The sequence below is a fragment of the Megalops cyprinoides genome, chromosome 16 (assembly GCF_013368585.1).
Source record: "Megalops cyprinoides isolate fMegCyp1 chromosome 16, fMegCyp1.pri, whole genome shotgun sequence".
NCBI classification, from domain to species: domain Eukaryota; kingdom Metazoa; phylum Chordata; class Actinopteri; order Elopiformes; family Megalopidae; genus Megalops; species Megalops cyprinoides.
The window spans coordinates 7,240,935-7,261,727 of NC_050598.1; the positions used below are offsets into that span (position 1 = coordinate 7,240,935).

The window sequence follows — 20,793 nt, forward strand, 5'->3', positions numbered from 1 at the left end:
TAAAATGGAAGTAAATTAAGAGATGCTTATCGGGTGAACATTTACAGATTATTTACAAATACCAATTCTTAATGAAACATAACAAACAGATTCCCATCTATTCAGATAATACAGTGTTAATACTAACTTATGTCTTCTGTATCTGTAAAGGGTGGGTGAACCAAGCACAACATGCATCTAAACTGAGCTTAGAGAGGCCAAAACACAAACGATTTCAGTCACTTCTGAACAGAATCTGTTCTGAATCTGCCTTATGTGAGTAAAAACAAAGAATGACATCACACATGTAACCCTGAAAAAATACATAAATGTATGTAAAACGTCAACTGTTACTGTGTAAACACACCTCTCACAATTCATGGTTATGTTCAGTTATAAGAACATGAGTATCCATTGATTATTACTACTAACAACCACCAGGGGGCGCTCCAGGCACACATTAATTATTGGCAATGGCAGTGGAAGGCAGAGGACTTCTCACAAGACAGTGACATTGGCAACAAACCGTAACAATGAAGACAGCAACTTTGATCAGGATCTCTATGAGACACTCCCAGACTTCCTTGTAAACTGGCCTTATACTGACACTGTTCAATCATTTAATTGGATCTGAGCGTTCTATGAAGGGTAACTTATCCAGTTACACTGACAATAGCTACATAACTGGAAAACTGGCATTAGCACAGAACACAAATTGCTACAAACTTCATAAATTTAAGAGAGAATACTAACGTGAGTGACGACTGACCCAGATCTACATAATTGATTTCCTTCTGAAGTACCATAAACAAAACAAAACAAAACACATAACACGAATGTCTGAGCTTAAACACTATAGCAGAAAACTGTAGCTCCAAGTAAAGTGCCTACTCACTAGAGTGAACGTTTAGTACAGAGAATGCACGATCAGTCACTAGAGTGGAGATTTAGTGCACTCACTGCAGTGGCAGTAGACTCTAATACACTAAAGCATGTGTGCTGAAGTACATCCTGTCCTAGAGCAGAGATTTGTGTGTGTGTTTGTCTGGGGTAAACTAAAGGGCAGATTGGTGTGTGGTTGGAAGGATTAATCTGGGTACCTTCTCCAGGACCCCACCCCCCACAAAATCTGTCCTTCACCCCACTCCCCTGCTGTGAGCAGCCTGTCAGAGTGCTAATCCAGTCCAAACAAAAGATCCACTCAGGACCAACACCCAGCGGAGTGTGTGAGAGAATACCGGTGTATGCGTGCAGGCTGATGTCAGTGTTTTGTACAACATTTGTGTGTGTGTGTGTGTGTGTGTGTGTGTGTGTGTGTGTGTGTGTGTGTGTGTTTGCGTTTATCTTGAATCCTCTTAATGATCTGCCTGCTGTTTGAATGTGCTTAAATGACAGTGTTATTGCAAACCGTCTACATATCTCTCCACAATGGAAAAAAATAGAATCTTTGAAATCCCTTGTCCAGAATTGGATGGCTTTTAACACTCCAATGTGTAAGTATGCATATCATTGCAATTAATTTCTCATACAGATAATTTTGTCAATATAAGTACAAATATATTAATCTACTCTATCCATATTTACAAGTCAGAATGAGTGTGTTAAATAACAAATTGAAGTGGTTTTCTCCGAATTTACCATTGACTGTAAGTATTACCTATAACTTTTTACCTATCCTATAGGAATATTATATCAGTACATCTTGCTGTAAGTCACTCAATCTTCACTTGAGAAAAACATTTAAACATTTAATTTTATAATTTTAGACACCTACCCGATGTTGAGTTGTGTACAATATGAGTTCATTGAGTGTGTTTTCACGTTCACGTTTGTGTCCATAAACACATACCATACGTAAGGTGTATGTGTTTACATTTATGTGTATGTGCGAGTGCACGCTCACACAGTGGTGTGCAAGGGTGTGCCTGTGTGTGAGGGTGACGAGGCGTGCTCCGAGGAAGAGGAGATGGAGCGCGACGAAGAGGCCTCCCTCTGGAGTTCCTCCACCCTCCTCTGCAGCTCTGCCCGAAGGACCAGCATCTCCTTCAGGTTCTGGTGCACTGGCATCTGTGGGAGAGACACTCTGCCCTAAGTGAACATGGCTGGACCACTCAGAATGCTTTACTCTCTGCAACGAAAAGACTGGTTCAGCATGTGTCAGCTGACAACATTTTTGTTTGAATTTTTGAGCATTAGTTGACTGACAGTTTTGTTTAGCTGTTTTGCAAAGTAGACTTGAGGTAATAAGATGGAACAGACTTCATTTTGTGAATGTTAAACAAGGTAACTGCTGTATCTAAGATCTGTAAGGTTGGGGTGGAGAGCCATATTTTAAACCATAATTACATAATAGAGCATCAATGTGCCATAAGATGTGTACTAGCCCTATTTAATGTACTACCATACAATAAATCAATTATTAAACAACAGTTATTAGAACAAATGTCAACATTTCATATTAACTTAATTCAAAACAATTTCTTTTTGTCAAAAATCTACAGCCCCTGTTTTAGCACATCTCTCAACTTCAGGAAAGCTCACTCTGACCGGAAAGGAGGGAAGCAGAACAGCGATATGGAAGAGACAGGTCCCAGGTCGGGTCCCTGGTCGCCCCCTTCAGGTGAAGGCTCTGACCTGCGGCCTCATGCGCGGGTTCCAGCGCACGTAGTAGCTGACCCACAGCTCCAGGTGCCGCAGGCTGGCCACAGGGTACAGCACGTGGTTCTCATAGTTGACGTAGAAGGGGTTTGTGAAGTCCTCCGCCTGGCTGTTGATGTATGACCACAGGGAGACCGTCTTGCTCTGCACCTCCTGGAGACACATGCAGACAGGAAAACGAGCAGACGTTAGTAGGAACGCCCTTGGTAGGAAATGACAGGACTGTGGGTTGTTTTCTAAACACAACTGAAGTCTGCTGTTACTCAAACTGTCTAGAAGTTAGAAAAACTTGTACTGTAGGTTAAAAATTACACAAATTACAAACACCCCCCATCGAATACCAAAAACGGTTCATGCCTGGTTGACTCGCTCCTGCTCACTGTTGTACAGGAATGTACCAAAAAGGCAACTGTAGAGGTGATCCAGGATGGTGATGAGAAATAGCTCGTTGAACTCAAAAGCAGCAGGAAACTGTATGAGAGAGAGAGAAGCAGAGAGTAACAAGCAGCAGATAAATGTGTGCATTGGTTTGAGGTGAAATGAACCCCCCACTGAACCACTCACCTGTCTCATCATCTGCCAGACGCAGTCGATGAACTGCACGAAGAGGGGAGAGCGCTCCGAGTTGGCATGGTTCTCATCCCCGTGCCCCACACGCTGCCAAACACAATCAGGTTCATTGTCTCTCTTACGAAACCCTCATACGCACACACCCTTATACAAACCCACAACGAAGGTCACTGTACACATGCAAGCATGCCTGTAACTTAAATCAACAAACACCTGCAATACATATCACACACAAGCACATACACACAACATACATCACACTCACAAATCCACAATGCAAGTCATTGTACACGCACAGGTGCGCCTACAACCAAAGTAATCAAAACACATATCACACTCACACACACCATCACACACCTGCAACACGTATCTCTGTCTCTCTCACACACACATACACACACACACACACACATACTCACAGAGCACATGGCCCACTAACAGCTTCCCCACACACCTGTACATAACAGAGCACACGTGTGAACACAAACACTGCACGTCGCACGAAAACACAGAACCGCACCCAACACAACACACTGCACAAACACCAAACTCATCATGCACACAAACAGCCAGACCGCTGCAGCGCCCACCCCCTCCCCTCCCCTCCCCTCACCGCGGCGAACTTGTGGCCGAAGCTGATCCACTCCTTCTCCACCAGCACCTGGAAGCCCCTCAGTGTGCGGTAGTAGCTGTCCAGCATCAGCATGGCCAGCGAGGTCAGCTGGGCCGTGCGGTCCCAGCCGTCGCTGCAGTGCACCACCACTGACGTCTTCCCCGACTCCAGCTTATCGGCGATGCGCACCGCCCCGGCCAGGAGGAGCTGGGAGGGGAGCGACAGGACAGAGAGGGGAGGGGATGTCACACTTTATTAGGAGAAGTAGAAGTGGGCCTGTCAAGTGATTAAAAACAAAGACCGTCATTATTTTTTCCATTAGCTGATTAATCTGTTGATTAATTGGGCATTTAGAAATGTCATCAGGTTAATACGAAAAATTTTAATTCAATTAGGTCGGCATTCTGTCCTTCTGCAGTCATACTGCTTACAAATTCTAAACTGATAAATAAAGAAGCAGGTGCCTTGGACCTTTGATAAAAAGCAGTATTTCCATATATTAAGAAACACTCCTACAGACAGGTGCAATTCTCTGCATTTATCGGCTAAAACACAACAAAACATACAAGAAAAAGCGATTGTAACAAGAAAAAGTCAGTCTATTTAGTCCCTGACACTGTCTCATTCCCCAGCTTTCAGGACCTCCAGCTGCTGAAAAGCATGTCATGGAAGGTACGGGTGTTGAACTCACCCAACAACAGTCTGAGTATCTTGGCTTTCTACACTCTCTCAGCTAAAGTCCACAGTGGGCAGGGGTATATCACTGCTACTGGTGGTGTGTCACTTAGGGGAGGGGCTTAGGTGCACACTCAAATGTGTGGTGGGGAATGGCTGGCGTAAAAGATGTGGGGAGACTATGGCTTGCGGGAGACATTTACACAAACTCATCTCATAAAGAGCATTATACATGAAGCGCTGCCCATCTGGGGGAAAAAGCGATTGTCGATCAAAGCGTTGACAAAGTGGCCTGATTAATTCATGATGTGGTACAGCCTCAGATAGAAGATGCTTTTAGATTAAAAAGACAAAGAAAGCTTTGTTGCCAAAAGGAGAAAAGGGAGAGAGGAGACAAGAGAGAGAGAAGAGAGGAAGGGGGGATGAACAATGGAGTGTCTTCATTAAGAGAAGTAGTGCCAGCCAGAGGACTGCATACTGAGACAGAGGGGTTAGTCTGAGTGCATGTGAGTATATGTATTAGTGTGTACATATGTGTAAGTGTGTGCACTTATATCTATGCGTGAATGTGTGTAAATGCATTCGTATACATGTCTGTTTGAGTATGTGTGAGTTATATGTGTTTGTGTGAGCGGACATGTTAGTGTGTGTAAATGTATATGTTAGCGTGTGTATGTCTGTATCTGTGTGCATGCATGTGTATGTATGTGCACGTGTGTGTATGTATATGTGTGTGTATCTGTGTGTGAGTGTGTGTGTGTTTGTATGTGTATGTATGTGTGTGTGTGTGTGTGTGTGTGTATATGTATACTCCTCACCCGGATGTACTCCAGCCAGTGTGTGGAGTCCACAGAGGAGAGCCAGCGTGCCTCGTCGATGGTGGGGTACACCACCTCCTTCAGCTTGCGCAGGGACTCCCGCATCACATGGATGTTGGGGATCTCCAGGAAGTTGAGCTCCACGTTGGGGTAAAAGCTCTCGATCTCGTAGCCCCCGTCCTTCGCCTGCGGGACAGTGTGAGTCACTGAGTGTGTGGTGTGGCTTACACTGCTGCCATGGGCGGTCTGGATAAAATGTTGCTAATGTAGAACGCAGCAAGCAGAAAGCACCCTGCACTGTGCTAAATCTACCTACACTTCAGCACAGGCATGGTCAAACTCAGGTATTTCCAAAATGAAGAACATGGTCTCAATGTTGTTACATTACCCACTTTGGTTATACATTACATTAAATTACACAATACTGACGCAGTTACACTGTAACTGACAATCACATTGTAGTTTCTCTCGCTGCAAAATTTAAAGTCCATGACTAACTTGTTGAACCCTATAAAGTGCAATTACAGTGCTGTTAATGCAGTTACTTAACCAATTACTTTGCTGTTAGTCACTGTGTTACTCCAGCTTGCTTACATAAACACTGATAAGTCACAGTGTTGCATATTATAACCCTATTACAATGCTGCAATAAGATGCAACAGCAGAGAGCAACTCGGAATTTGAACCTTCTAACTTGAGTACAGCACATTATTGTAAAACTACTCCACACAGCTGCATCAACTTAGGATATTTCAACAAAACTCCACACAGTATTTCCTCCCAGGTTACAGAACCATTAGACCACTCAATATGGCACCATTTACTTTCTGAGTATAGTACCATAAAACTACTCCACACAAATCTATTTACTCTGAGTAGAGTACAACAAAACTACTCCACACAGCTGTATCTAGTCTGAGTATGGTAGCATAAAACTACTCCACACAACTGTATCTAGTCGGGGTATAGTACCATAAAACTACTCCACACAACTGTATCTAGTCTGAGTATAGTAGCATAAAACATCTCCACTCGGCTGTATGAAGTCAGCCTGGTCATCTCCAGCCCTGTACCTTGTTAGACTCAGCCACGCTGCTCTGCCGCGCATCAAAGATGGTGAGTTTGTGTGACTGAGCGTTGGCATCCATGATGGTCTGGAGGTAGCGCTCGTCCTCCTTGCAGCGGCGGTCGGACGGGCCCACCAGCGGCTGGCTGCAGCGCACGATGGTGGCCTGGGTCTCCGGGTGGATCCAGGACAGCACCTGGGGAGGACAGGGGGACGTGTCCCAGGCAGCCCTGCTCTCTGCTGCTGACATCCACCTCACTCACATGGGTAACACACACACACGTGCGCTCCACATGTCACGCACTCTCATCATGTGTTCATTTGCTCATGGGTACTCACAGGTATGCGGTGCTTAGCTCGGAAGGAGGCCACCCTCTTCAGCTCGTCGTCCTTGATGCTGGTGGGCACGACCAGCAGGGCGGGGTAGGTGTCACACAGCTCATAACTGCTGTTGATCTTACTGATGTTCCAGCTTTCATTGGGCAGGCCCTGGACAGTGGAGAGGAAGATGGACACGTGCTGCAGATGTAATGACATGGCTGTATAAACACTGAAATCGTATGTAAGGATGAGGAACAGAAATTGCAGTTTTGTATGGAGGAGGAACAGAAAACACCATGTCATACCCCCTGACTCTCACTTGTCTCTCACACTCTCTGTGAATATCGAACATAACTACTCCACATATCTGTACCTACTCTCTACACAAAGTAACATAACTACTGCACACAGATGTTTTCATTCTATGCCGTTAGCAACATAACTACTCTACATAACTGTTTACTCTCTATGTATACAACTATTAACCCATTCCACATGGCTGTATCTACTCTGTGAATATAGTACTGTAAAAATACTCCACATATCCGTAGCTACTCACTGGCCATACTACCAAACTACTCCATGTAGTTGTATCTACTTTCTGAGTACAGTACCAAAAAACTACTCCACATAGCTGTATCTACACTGAATATATCACCATAGAACTAGCTAAGTGGTTTATGACTGCACAGGAAATTCTCTGACTTTCAAATGAGTGGAGCTCATTGAACAGAAAGCCACAGGAAGTTCTGTGACTCTCACCTGTCTCTTGTACTCTGCCACAGGGTCGTACACTTTCCACCCGTCCTCTGGGAACGTCTCCTTGTACAGGAACGCAAACAGTGGCTGAAACAGAAGGGGGTGCCCCCCGCTGAGAGTGAGTGGTGCTCCAGAGACCAATCAGATCCCTGGAAATCTGAGAGAGTGACAGGACTCACTAATCACGTCCCTGGAATTCTGAGCAAGTGACGGGACTCACCAGGTCATTGGAGAGGGGGAAGGCATGCTTGGTCAGCATCTCTAAGATCTCCAGTTTGCTCTGCTCCTCTGTCTTGTAGGCAAACCTGGGGTTCCTCATGTCCTGTGTGGAGAGGAAGCACTTACTGGCCTGTACCACCATGACTTTACATTTATACAGACACATACCATTACACACAGAGACAATGCAAATAAATCACATATTCACCTAAAGACTGTACAGACAGGCAACACAGTTAGAAACATCCATATAGACATGTATACAGACATTTACAGACTACACTTCCATAGTGATGTAACACATTCATTTTCAGACATAACACCCATACACTGGCTATACTTCAACACATATCAACATCACTCCTGGAGGGCAGCAGTGCACCAGGTCTCCCAGCTCATTTAACAGTACTTTACTCTGGAATGTCAAGACAACTCCATTAAGGCACTGTCAAATCAAGTGCTGTCATTACCAAAGAAACCTCTTCAACTGCTGTCCTCCAGGGACCAGACTGCACAAACCAGATACAAGCTACATGGATTTATTACCTCCATATGAATGTATGGAGAAAGCCCCACACACAGACATTAGATCTATGTATAGCTTATACTGTATATTAATATAATGGTCATGTAGCTACAAAGACTCTCCACACCCATCACTGAGGGTTCAGGAGGAGTTTATAAAACACATGATTAAGATGGGATCTGTAGGAGGTAATGCTCATATGGTGTTTTGTGAACATGCAATTTAGGGAATATACATGTTATTCTAGGGTGATTTATGAACAAAACCACACCGACTGGGAAGAGGTTTTTACAGAGCTACCCTGGAATTCTTAGGCCAAGTGTACTTGCTGTATTATTTTAAGCTGGATGTTATTTAGAACAGATCTACAGTATGATGGGTTATCCATTTTAACTGTTAATATTACTATGACCAGCTATGACCAGTATGAGAGTAAGTATGTGTGTTTATGTATGAATGCATACATGAGTGTGTGCATGTGCTCATTTGTTCATGTGTACATTTACATGTGCATGTGCATGCAAGCGTAACTGTGAATTTATGTGAATATAATGTGCATGTGTGTGTTTATGTTCGCGCCCGTGTGTGTATATATGCATATGCATGTGTGTCTGTATATGTGTGTGTGTGTATGCTTGTGTGCCGATCTATGTGTATGTATGCATCTATATGTTAGTATGTATGTGTGTGTCTGCGTGTGTACGGCTCCCTCACCTTGCACACGATCTCCAAGCCTCTTGTGTTCTCCCCGTGGCTCTGCACCCCGATGGTCTCCAGGCGGCTGATCGCACCCAGGTTCACATCCAGGACAAAGGGTGGGTCCTAGGGAAGGCCGCAGACACACACACACACACACGCGCGCACATGTGCATACACACACACATGTACACACACGTACACACACACACACACACACACACACACACATCATTACGATTGTCCTCTACCACTACTCACTACTCTACCCACGATCACAGCACCTCTTGTGGTGCAACATATCCCTTAAAATGCATTTCACAAATTTACCTTTCACATGCAGTGTGCCAAAAAAACAATCGTATTGCTGTACATTAAAAACTTACACAGCTTACACAGTTTCTGAGATAGCATAATAGCTTATGCTTTTTAATAAATTGCTAAGTGTAGAATTTCTGTTCCAAGAAAGCACTGTGAGGGCCCGTAGCAACAGTAACCACCTATAGTGGGGGGAGACAGGGTTTTGTAAGAGTTTTAACCCTTACCCGTTCAAGGCTCTTGAAGTAGAGCTTGTAGTCTGTGACCGTCAGAGTGCCACTTACTGCCCCAGTGAATGGACAGATGTACATCACATCTTTGGCTGCGGAAACAAATGACAAAACCCGTCCTTTTTCTCTCTGGGACCTCCAAGGAAACAAAATGACCTGAATCAGCCCTTACATACAAGTGTGGGTGCCAGTCTGCTAGCTAACATTAGCTGTCAGGGTGAATGCCGGGCAGTCTGGACCCGAGCCACAAGCTAACAATTTACGATCAAGTTTATAATGCATTTGGGCTGTAATTACCCACCCCACCCTACCCCACAAATCCTGTGGGCAGGAGGGTGAGGACATGTGCTGGAAATGCCTTCATTGTCCCCAGCTGCTCATCTTTCAGAGGAGAAACGCAGCTGAAATTGCCTGAAGCAGAAGCAGCAGCACAGTCTGTATTATCTGGCTGCATCATTGGCTCGTTTTACTGCCTTGGGACACCAGACAGGCTGTATTTCATGGCACACTCACAAAAAGTGCCTGATTTTTTATCAGCATCCAATCAGGTCTCTTGCACAAAATCTTGGCGAATGCTCACAGGTGAACAAGCTTGATTCCTGTAACAAAGCAGGCTGGCACCAAGGCTACACGTTTATGAAGAAACTATACACTTCACAAAGTTTGAGGTAGATGCACGTGGTGTTAAAGCCAGGGTGTAGTGTTAACATTGGGGCATGCCATACTTCACATATAGTGTGTATAGCAGCAGTGGCTGGGAAGCTTATATATAAGGCTTCAGGTTCAAATGCTGGGAGTGAAACACATAGCTAAGTACAAGGAAAAATGTAATGATGTCCGCACATCAAATTAAAAACATTGCCATTCATTTTTTCATGGTAGAATGAAACTGAGCCAAAACCTTTGGGTCAATGGAACATCAACAGATGACTGACAAACGGATTTTCAAAAATACAGTATTAAGACCTTTTCAAGGGTGGAAGAGATGACTGGCTTGCTCTCAGGCATGCTGAGGTCTCTCTCAAGGACAATTCATAGCTTATATGCTACTGCTCTACTTTACACCATATCTGCAAATCATGCTTTACTGTAAATCAATGACCTTTCTCTGTAATTTGATACTTTCTGGGTAAATATTGATTGATTGATAACCATCTTGTGTGTAAAGCCACAAAAACAGCATGAGGCAGCCTCACCAAATCAGATTTACAGTAAACTTAAATTGGGAAATTGAACATGAAGCTTTTGCAGTTTTGAAAAATCAGCAATGGATAAAGCGGTTTCAGAAATACTGTATTGGCCTTTGCTCACAGAGCAGCGGCTGAAGACTCCTGGCCTGAATGGGACACTCACCGATTGCTTTAATGGACTCCCCCGGGACCCGCGGGGCCTCCTCCATCTGGGCCTGCTTATTCCCGTCTCTCAGCGCCTGCCACAGAACCCAGACCCCCAGAGCCCAACAGGTCAGAACTGGCACTCGCTCTCGTGCCCCTTAAAGCACTGCCAATAGCCCCAGCACGAGCTCACATTGGAGCGCCTGCGAGCCTATTGGCTGTGCTATGTAGAGAGGTCTCCAATTCTGACCCATGGGGCACCAGTGAAACATCAAGTTAGTCTGACAGCTCACCAATACACACTAGATGGGAACACGTATTATACTACTCTATGTGATATTCTATAGGTACTTTTGCCAGGATTCGACATTTAGTTTTGATCATGGGACGTGATGTGGGAGGTTCCCCTGCTGTTTGCCCCACCACAGTAGGCTGAAACCTTACTGGATTCATTTGGATTCTTAATGAATTCAATTAAATCTCTGTGGTCACCTAAGCTGTCAAGAACACTTTCACTTTGGCATCTGCATAGTTGTTTGAGAGCTTGATTTTTTCCTCATAAACTGCAAAGACAGTAATCTAAACTCATAACTGCAGCTGTGCACTGCTGAGGACATTTCACCCCAAATTATTATAAGGTGTGACAATTAGGGCTGCACGATATAGCCGTCATGATATATCGAATAGCTATTTTTAGTGCAATAACAGCTATCCCTGGTATGTGGCGTTAGGATTCTTCGCATATTTTTTTCCCTTTAGTCATATCTGATGCCGGAGCATACCTCCGGTTTTCCGAGGTCATGTGAAATGCTTCCAGGGGGAAAAAAACGCCACTCGTATCTATTCAATGTTGATATCACAGTAACAGCACTATGCTGCTTCCATGTGGTAGATAGAAACACATGGCTACAAAGATAAAGAGTGAAAACATATGCTATGTGTTTTTCAAAGCTAATAGGTAAGTTAACCTACATATAGATACAAGTGATATTTTTCTGCCCCAGAAGCATTTCACTGAACTTTGGAGGTGTACTCCCACATCAGGTATGACTAAAGGGAAAAAAATATGGGAAGAAACCTAACGCCACATACTGGGGATAGCTGTTATTGTGCTAAAAATAGCTATTCAAAATATTGCGACGGCTATATCATGCAGCCCTAGTGGCAATACAGAAGGTTTAGCCACACAGTCACAAATTCATCAACAGAATTTAACAGTATCAATTGCACTAACGCTATCACACTTTAAAGCCAAGAATTAGTGATGAAAACAAACGTCGAATTCTGCCAGCCCACACGCTACAGTGCACGGATACGGTGAGGACTAAAATGTGTTAAATGTGGAGTGACTCCGTGGCAACTAAAGTGAACAGCATGACAGGTGCACTTGGCCTTCAGAAAAATCCTACTGGGTTTCAGAGATCCAGTGACCCAGTCACAGCCGCCCAAGCCCCATCTTCCCTTCACTACGCGAGAACGATTGGCCTCTCAGGAAAAACCGGACATGCGGGCGGTGTAAGCAAGACCGTCCTGGGACACCGTGGTCAGGTGTCCCAGCAGAGTCACAGCAGGGGCAGCAGGACACAGGACAGCAGGCAGATTGTGACAGGAGGAACCCTGTTCATCCTAAGGATGTGTAGCTACTATGCTCTGGTAGCAGAACACACACACACTCAGCGCACTCAAGCACGCACGCACGCACACACACACACACGCACACACGCACACACACACACACACACACACACACACACACACACACACACACACAAACAGGAGATTCTGCACTTTGATACGCACATGTAGGACACTGCTATATGAACAGAGCACATACTGGAACAGCACACATAAAATACACAATCAGCACATCCACTGGGGAACAGCAGGCTGGGATTCTATAATTCACTCGCCAGTCTAATCCTCCCTGGGCCTGATCTGCCTCTTTTGATCCCTCCCAAACAAAGCAAAAACAAAACAAAAAAAGAACCCAAACAATAAAATGCCAACAGACTAAACCACTCATTAAAAGAGGAAATAATTGCACACCATAGGCAATTACTAAAAAAACAAAATTATAGCCTGGGACACGCTTACTTTGTTAGTGTGAGGCTTTTTGAAACATCCGGTCCTGAAAAAGGGAGACTAATCTCCTGTAGTGTGATTAAGAGGGAGGCCGCTGCCTTTAGGGACAGGAAGTCACAGAGAGTGATGAATATGCAAAAGTAGATTAAAGTAATAATCTACCTGTGCACATAAGGTATATGGTAACTCGGGGTAGGGGGACCCCAGACCCAAGGTGAGGTTCACCTCGACTTCCCCAGAGAAAAGGGAAGGGTCTATGTTTGAATTAGAGAGGGTGTCTCCCAGAATTCCCTCTCCACAATACAGGGGAAGAGAGACCCCCAAGACACTTGTCAGACACACAATGTGACATGCTCATTATGTATGCATCACTTCATATGACATTTAAATCAATCAAAAGCAGGCAAGGTGTCCAGCTGGGAGCTGCACAAAGCCAACACAGCAGGGCTGGGTCACTGTAGCTTGGGCAGCAATGGGGGGGTACCTGCAGGGCTATTCACCGCTGACCGCTTAGACAGGTGAGGCGGCTTTATTGAGTGATCAGAGGACACCTGGAGAGCCCTGGAGCTAGCACAAAAAAAAAAGTCAAAGTCAAGCTCTGATCTCACATCAGCACCGCTGCGAAACGATTTGGAACATTCTGAGGACTTGCCACACCCCAGCTGCTTGTGGTGGTGCTGGAGGGAAAGCGCCCGGCCCAATGTGACATCACCACTTTGGAGCAATCCCAATAAAGAGGAAAACAGCCAGCTGCACATGGCCAGCTGTGCGAGTCTGGTCTCAGCCACGCAGCCAAACCGCCTCACATCAAGTAAGAGGCAGGAACGGCCTTCATGCTTGTTTTTACAAAGACTGCACAGTTCAGGGAGTTTCCAGACATAAGATGTAAGATACAACAGATTAGATGTGTCATTAGGCATGAGAAACCTTACTGAATGAAGGGTGGTTTCTTGTGCATATGGTTTTGGTCTGCTCCTGCTGTGTTAACCCTGTGCCATCTGGGATACAGTATGTGTGAACGAGCATGCATTGCTGGTTAAGATCTGTGCAGCTCTGCAGAGGAGACGGGGCAAAAGAGGAGATGACAGGCCGGGCCGGGCCGGGCCAGACGAGACCAGACCAGACCAGACCAGACCAGACCAGACCAGGCCAGGCCAGGCCAGGCCAGGCCAGGCCAGATCACACCAGATCAGGGCAGACCAGACCAGGTCACTCCAGGACAGGACAGGACACACACAGAGACTTGCCAAAGTGTGAGGAGCGCGTTCGTTTTCGCTGTCGGAGTGGTAGCCATTCGCGTCGTCACCAGAATCCTGGGACCGAGAGAGCAAGCAAGCCAGGGCGAGAGAAAGAGAGAGACAGCGCAAGAGAGTGAGAAAGGCAAGACGAGAAAACAGGCAGCAGGGCATTAACCAGAAAGGCCATTCCACCACAGACAAAGGGGATGCGAAAACTGAAGAACTTGGCTCTGCAGTGGATGAGAAAGGGTTAGCGTTAGCATAGCATTAGCATTATAATCTCACAGCCAACAATAAGAAAACAGGCATGCAGGTGAGAGTACTGCAACTGAAATCAGGCAAGCATTAATAGTCTGTATTGCAGATAGGAAGCAGGAAGATTTCAGCAGCAAACAGAACACTTAAGATTTCAGAGGAGAATGGCACTCATGAGGCACATTCCTTCTTTATTTCTCCTGATGATCTGAAAAGGACTGAACTGTTGAAGGTTATTAGAGATGATCTAAAAGGAGTCTAATTTACTACAACAGCCTCCTGGCCCCGGTTCAGCATTTTTCAAAAACTGTGGGCCAATCCCGCAAGACAGGGAGCAGTGTCTCTCTCACTCACACACACACACACACACACACACACACACACACACACACACACATACATACATACATACATACACACACGTGCGACTCAATACCTCCCAAGCCTTTTCACCTTTAACCAGTAAAGCTGAAAGCACAAGGCTACAAAATATTGCTGTAACACACTGACACCCCTAAGCACTTCAGCGCAACTGAACACAGCGGCAAACAGAAACAACACAGAGCACAGTACCTGCTGAGTTTTCCCAGACTACAGTACTCTCTTTGTTTGGCTTCCAAGGAATCACAACAACCCTCCTGGCCAAAAAAGCAGCGCTTTTATAAACTGGGGTGTGAAAAGGAATGGCCAGACAACAGGGCAGCTTTGAGTCCTGTGCAAAGCCCACTCCCAAATCTCACTTTCCACTGCTGTCAGGCATGCCCTGCTGCGACAGTGAGCCACCACTGCAGTGCTGCGTGTGCGTCTCTGTGTCTGTGTGGGCGGCTTCGAGTGGGTGTGTGAGTCTGTGAGAGTGTCTCTCTGTACGTGTGCCTGTCTGTGTCTGTGTGGGCGGCTTCGAGTGGGTGTGTGAGTCTGTGAGAGTGTCTCTCTGTACGTGTGCCTGTCTGTGTCTGTGTGGGCGGCTTCGAGTGGGTGTGTGAGTCTGTGAGAGTGTCTCTCTGTACGTGTGCCTGTCTGTGTCTGTGTGGGCGGCTTCGAGTGGGTGTGTGAGTCTGTGAGAGTGTCTCTCTGTACGTGTGCCTGTCTGTGTCTGTGTGGGCGGCTTCGAGTGGGTGTGTGAGTCTGTGAGAGTGTCTCTCTGTACGTGTGCCTGTCTGTGTCTGTGTGGGCGGCTTCGAGTGGGTGTGTGAGTCTGTGAGAGTGTCTCTCTGTACGTGTGCCTGTCTGTGTCTGTGTGGGCGGCTTCGAGTGGGTGTGTGAGTCTGTGAGAGTGTCTCTCTGTACGTGTGCCTGTCTGTGTCTGTGTGGGCGGCTTCGAGTGGGTGTGTGAGTCTGTGAGAGTGTCTCTCTGTACGTGTGCCTGTCTGTGTCTGTGTGGGCGGCTTCGAGTGGGTGTGTGAGTCTGTGAGAGTGTCTCTCTGTACGTGTGCCTGTCTGTGTCTGTGTGGGCAGCTTCGAGTGGGTGTGTGAGTCTGTGAGAGTGTCTCTCTGTACGTGTGCCTGTCTGTGTCTGTGTGGGCGGCTTCGAGTGGGTGTGTGAGTCTGTGAGAGTGTCTCTCTGTACGTGTGCCTGTCTGTGTCTGTGTGGGGCTCTGTGCATACTGCCATCTGTGGCTGTGTGTTTGTGTGTACTGGGAGAATGGCTAGCATTGACCATCACAGCGTAGCATCTGTAGTGGCATTCTAAACACACTGCACAGAGTGGGAGAGGGAGAACACTGTCTCATACATCGATCTCTATGGTGGCTGTCTTAACTAAGACTCTTGAACCAACTGCCACCTGCAGTGTGAAAGGCATAAACGACACACCTTCTGCCTATCACTGTGATTAGCATTATTCAGATGATCAGTCATTTGAAAGATAAATGGCGTTTAAAACAGTTGATCTCAGTGACCCACTGTGAGACTGTTCTACCCTTTCAGCACAGAGCACCAAAGCAGCTTCCTGCCCACTCTGGGCTTCCAAACACGTGGCTGAACACAGGACTGGGAGGCTGAGACAGAAAGAAGCCAACAGCACGGACTCTGACCTTACCTTCAGATCTGGCCTCTTGGAAACCTGTAGGTCATGGACACAAACCAGACAAACGGAGGGTTAACGCTCTGGTGTAAAACTGGAGGGTGAGGCGGGGTGACTGGACGCGTTAACATAGGACCGAATCAGTCTGGCCCCCAAGAGCAGCGGCAATAATAAAACCACAAAAGCCAGGGGAAAACCTTACTCTAGTTTACTGCAAGCAGACAGACCTAATAAACTCCTGCGGTGGGCAATAAACCCAAGGTGTCTCCTTCATTTAACAATGAAGTACACAACTCCTCATCAGCTACACTTTGCGTCAATCCACTCCCTTGGACACTCGTGCACCAGACCTGCAGCAAATTATAACTCTGCAGACAGGTGTAATGGAAGATCAGACACCAGCTAACTACATCAATCAGGTTTCACAGCTACAATTTATAAAGGTCTGGGATGAATCTAAGAATCAAGTTTAAGCATATATGTGGGGATATGGCTCTATTACTGTAATGGCACAGGTCTGGGGTCTACAGATCTGGAGTCCAAAGCCAGATATAGTGGTTGAGTTTTCACTCATTTGGAAGGGCACAAATCTAAACACACTAAATGGGAATACCCAAAAAAGATACTAAGCATTCTGGAGGAAAGCTGAAAGGACACAATCTTTCACCTTTAAGGATTAGCAGGATATTGCAGTAAGACTGAAGATGGAATACAAACATCATTTAACCTGAACATCTAGCTTGTAAAAACCTGAAAAAAACTATTCAATGCATGTTGGCAACTTCCAAAAAAATAGCCCAAATTTGAGGGAGAGGCACTACATGGTGCAGTCTTTATCTCGGTCACTTGAGTTCAAAGAGAAACAGGAACCGGCCACGGTTGGACAAATGAGAGGACAGAGGAAGAGGTACAGCACGCACCCACACACCGACAAAAGTTTGTATCACTACCACTGAAGGAACTTCCTATTAACTCTCATAAACTCTATTACTTCATTTAAGTGCAAATCAACACAGGACAAAGCAGTGGCTAGGTTAAGTCCCCACACTGATGATTACATACACAGGCAAGCGTATACACACACACAGAGCCACACACACCCCTGCGACTGTCCTTACCCTTAGATCTGTCCTCCTTCCAACCTGTCAGTCAGAAACACAACAACACCATTACCATACACCCACCATCAGCCAGCACTGTGTGTATGAACACTTTGTAGCAGGTGTGCCCAATTACAATGTACCATGTGTTCCTGATAAAAGTGCAATATTGATGCTTTCCACCTAAACAGGAAGAGAGTATTACAAACTGTGGTTCACTTTGCAATAATATGCAATGTTGCCAATACGATAATAACATACTTTAGGTAGGTACCTGCATGAACAATTACTCAGTTATACATCACAATTACTACATCATAATTACTGACATGTAATACTAACTGTTGCTGTCTACTATGTCTCTCAACTCAGACATCAAAAAAGACAGAAAAGCAGTGTGGTACAGTGGTAAGAAGCAGGACTCATAACCCAAAGGCTGCTGGTGCAATTGCTTAGTGGGGCACAAGGTACTTAACCCAAACTGTCTCAATTAATATTTAGCTGTATATATGGAAAACACATAAAACCGTAAGTTATGGAAGTTGCTCTGGATAACACCATCTATTAAGAAACTATAATGTAATGTATGCAATCGGGCAGCCACCTGACACTGCTCCCAGAATCCTTTGCAGCATCAGTAATGATGCATACCACTCTAGGGGCCAAATGGCTTTTTTGTTTAATATATTGTCTTGAGTGTTAAGCCAACACAGGAACAGAACCTGCAGCAGTGAACAGCCCCTGACTGAAGTCTTACACTCACTGAAGGACACAGTCAGCCACTGACTGTGTGTCACACACCAAAGTGCACAGCACAAATTTGTGGCAATGTTAAGTGCACTGCTTCATACACGGAGCCCGACTGGCCGTAAATCCGTTCTGGGCAGATTCCTACCTTGAAGTCGCGGGAGACGGGGTCCTGGGGGACAGTGCCAGAGATCTGGCTGGAGATGGTGGCGGCGATAAGCTGTTTGCACCACTCCACGTGCGACCCTGTGGGACTGTGGGAGAGAGCCTGCGTCAAATGCAGTCATGCAGCTTTAAAGTCCATGCGGTGGGGATCTAACATTTTAACCCCGACTGGGTATCACATTACCACCTCCACAGATCGCCCAATAACATCACGGTCCGTTAGGCTGGGAAAGGCTGTTCTGCTAAGTGAACTCATCCCAGTTTAACAAGTGTCATACCTACAGAATAATGTAATGTAATGTAATGTAATGTACAGGCCTATATCATCCCATACTGATTGAGAAGAACAGAAGGGTCATGTTCACCTCCGTAAATATGGTTCCAAGAGGTCCTGCTTTCTTGTTATAGCATTGTCTTGGACATTTCATAGGCTAAACTGATATCTGTAGTTTGTACAGATTTATTCTGAGGCAGAACCCCCGAATTTTGACGATTCCTGCAGAGACATGTCTTAATGTTTTAACATAGTTTCAATGCAACAGAGGAAATATGACCAAACTTCTGTGTTGAGGTGGATGCAAAAATGTTTTTCCAAGGACAATTTTTTTAAGAGATACATTGATAAGTAGCAGAATGGTAAACTCTGATAAACTACCACATTTTTTGTTTTGTTTTTCTATTACGATGCAAGAAATATTGTTATGTTCCGCTTTGGCTGCCACAGATCACTTTTCAGGGAAGGTGGATGAATCTAATACCAGCTGAATCTGGACTCTGTTGATCGTGATGCCAAAATAAGTTCCCGAATGATTTTGTCTGGCATTAGCAACAGCACTTTTCCATCACAGGAGAGAGACACTGGTATTGAGAGGTATCTGGACATATCTCAGAATCAACTAAAGGTCCTCGACTGCTACAAACAACAGTCAGAACCCTTGTCAGTAAGGAAAATCAAAGGTAGTATTTGAAATAACTTTTTTATTTCAAACTGAGGTCCCAAAAGTTGCACCCAAGGGAGACGCAATATTTGGCAATAATAACTTCAGTCTGGTGGAGAAGAGACATGAAATACTCTCATAATCATATAGCTATAAAAACTGACATCACCAGTTTCCATGTCCTTCAGAATTTCACAGAATAAATACAGTATATTGTGGTCAATTCGGTGGTAACCAGCTAGCTGACTGGGTTTAAACCTTGGATAGACAAATCTGACAGATGGACAAACAATAACATAGGCAGATAACCAAATAACTACATACATGAATTCCTAAATTAACAACGTAGTACGTGTCACATATAGACCTGTATTGTTGGTGCGTGCATAGTATGCACAGCTTGGTTGTAATTTTAGCGAGCTACCAAACTACATGTGAAATAGATCGTCTACAACGCATTACTGCTCATGCTCCATGTGTTATGGATCCACTGCTATGAAGCATACGCGTTCCCCAGAAAGCAGTTTAATAGCTTGAAAACCTGGGTATATTCACCTGTCCAAAGTTTCAACGCTCGGCTGTCTAGATCCACTAACGTTACTTCCTAGGGTTCGTGGAGGCTTTCTGCTCGGCACTGGCGGCTGTGCAAGACCGTCGGCTCCGTAGCCGCCTGCGCTCGGCTGTTTTTCCATTTTTTCCCCCCGTTTCCTTCCTCTAAATGTTTTGTTTGTTTTCCTTCCCTTCCTTTTACGATAAATCCCAGTTCGCCCCAACACAATTGTCGTTTTCAGGAAGTGCTCGCTCTCTCTTTCCCCCCTCCTCCACCCAAAGTAGGTAACGGTAGTTTTTTTGGCAGAGAATATTGCCGCTTCCTGTGTTTGTCACTCTACTCAGCCTCTGACACCAAACGCCACCGCGCACTGATATCAGCGGCCATTCTGCGCACTCTCTGCAGGCAGGCTGCTGCCATTACCCGGCATGCACCGCAGAGCTGTCAGCAGGCGGGGTAGGGGTCTCAGTATCCGTCTGAAAATAAACCATATAGGCTTATAATAAATACACATTATTGTCACGATAACGAATGGCTATGCTGGTCAACAGGGTGCAAAGTGGTACGAGTGGTACTGAGAAGTATCTAGTTAAAATCGCGAACTGATGAAGAATGTCAACTAGATTTTGGAATAATTTTGTACATGTTTGCATTCCTTTACAGACCAACAAAAGACAACTGTGACTCTAGTGTCTTGTAAAGGTTCAACTGTGAAGATGTTTTGCATCCCTGGATGCACAGCATTAGTCTATACTGGACATCTAAACTGCCATAATTTAATAAACAGCGCCCCCGTGGACCAACCCGTCATCCTGCAAGCTACCCCTGGGAAGCGTTGATATTATATCCAGTACACATCACCGAGACCGTATTTTATACACATAGCGTTATTCATTATTCGGAGGGGGCTCAG

The 20,793-nt window shown here is 45.4% G+C and overlaps 1 protein-coding gene across 7 annotated transcripts; it reads right to left on the reverse strand.

Annotated features, from left to right (window-relative positions):
* Positions 1-34: 34 nt before the first annotated feature.
* mtmr1a (myotubularin related protein 1a) lies at positions 35-20,280 on the reverse strand. 7 transcript variants are annotated; one of them, XM_036547546.1, is made up of 18 exons: positions 19,886-20,280; positions 18,376-18,481; positions 17,499-17,522; positions 16,396-16,419; positions 14,112-14,177; positions 10,802-10,877; positions 9,446-9,540; positions 8,919-9,026; positions 7,680-7,781; positions 7,463-7,546; positions 6,719-6,868; positions 6,387-6,575; positions 5,314-5,499; positions 3,821-4,027; positions 3,202-3,294; positions 2,995-3,108; positions 2,614-2,790; positions 35-2,046 (listed from the first exon to the last, which is right to left on the reverse strand). In XM_036547546.1, exons 1-18 carry the CDS (start codon positions 20,020-20,022, stop codon positions 1,879-1,881), a joined length of 2,106 nt encoding a protein of 701 aa, XP_036403439.1. In that variant the 5' UTR covers positions 20,023-20,280; the 3' UTR covers positions 35-1,878. The 7 variants fall into 7 exon arrangements, with proteins under 7 accessions (XP_036403439.1, XP_036403440.1, XP_036403442.1 ...); XM_036547547.1 differs by lacking the exon at positions 16,396-16,419; XM_036547549.1 differs by lacking the exon at positions 14,112-14,177.
* Between the last annotated feature and the right edge of the window lie 513 nt (positions 20,281-20,793).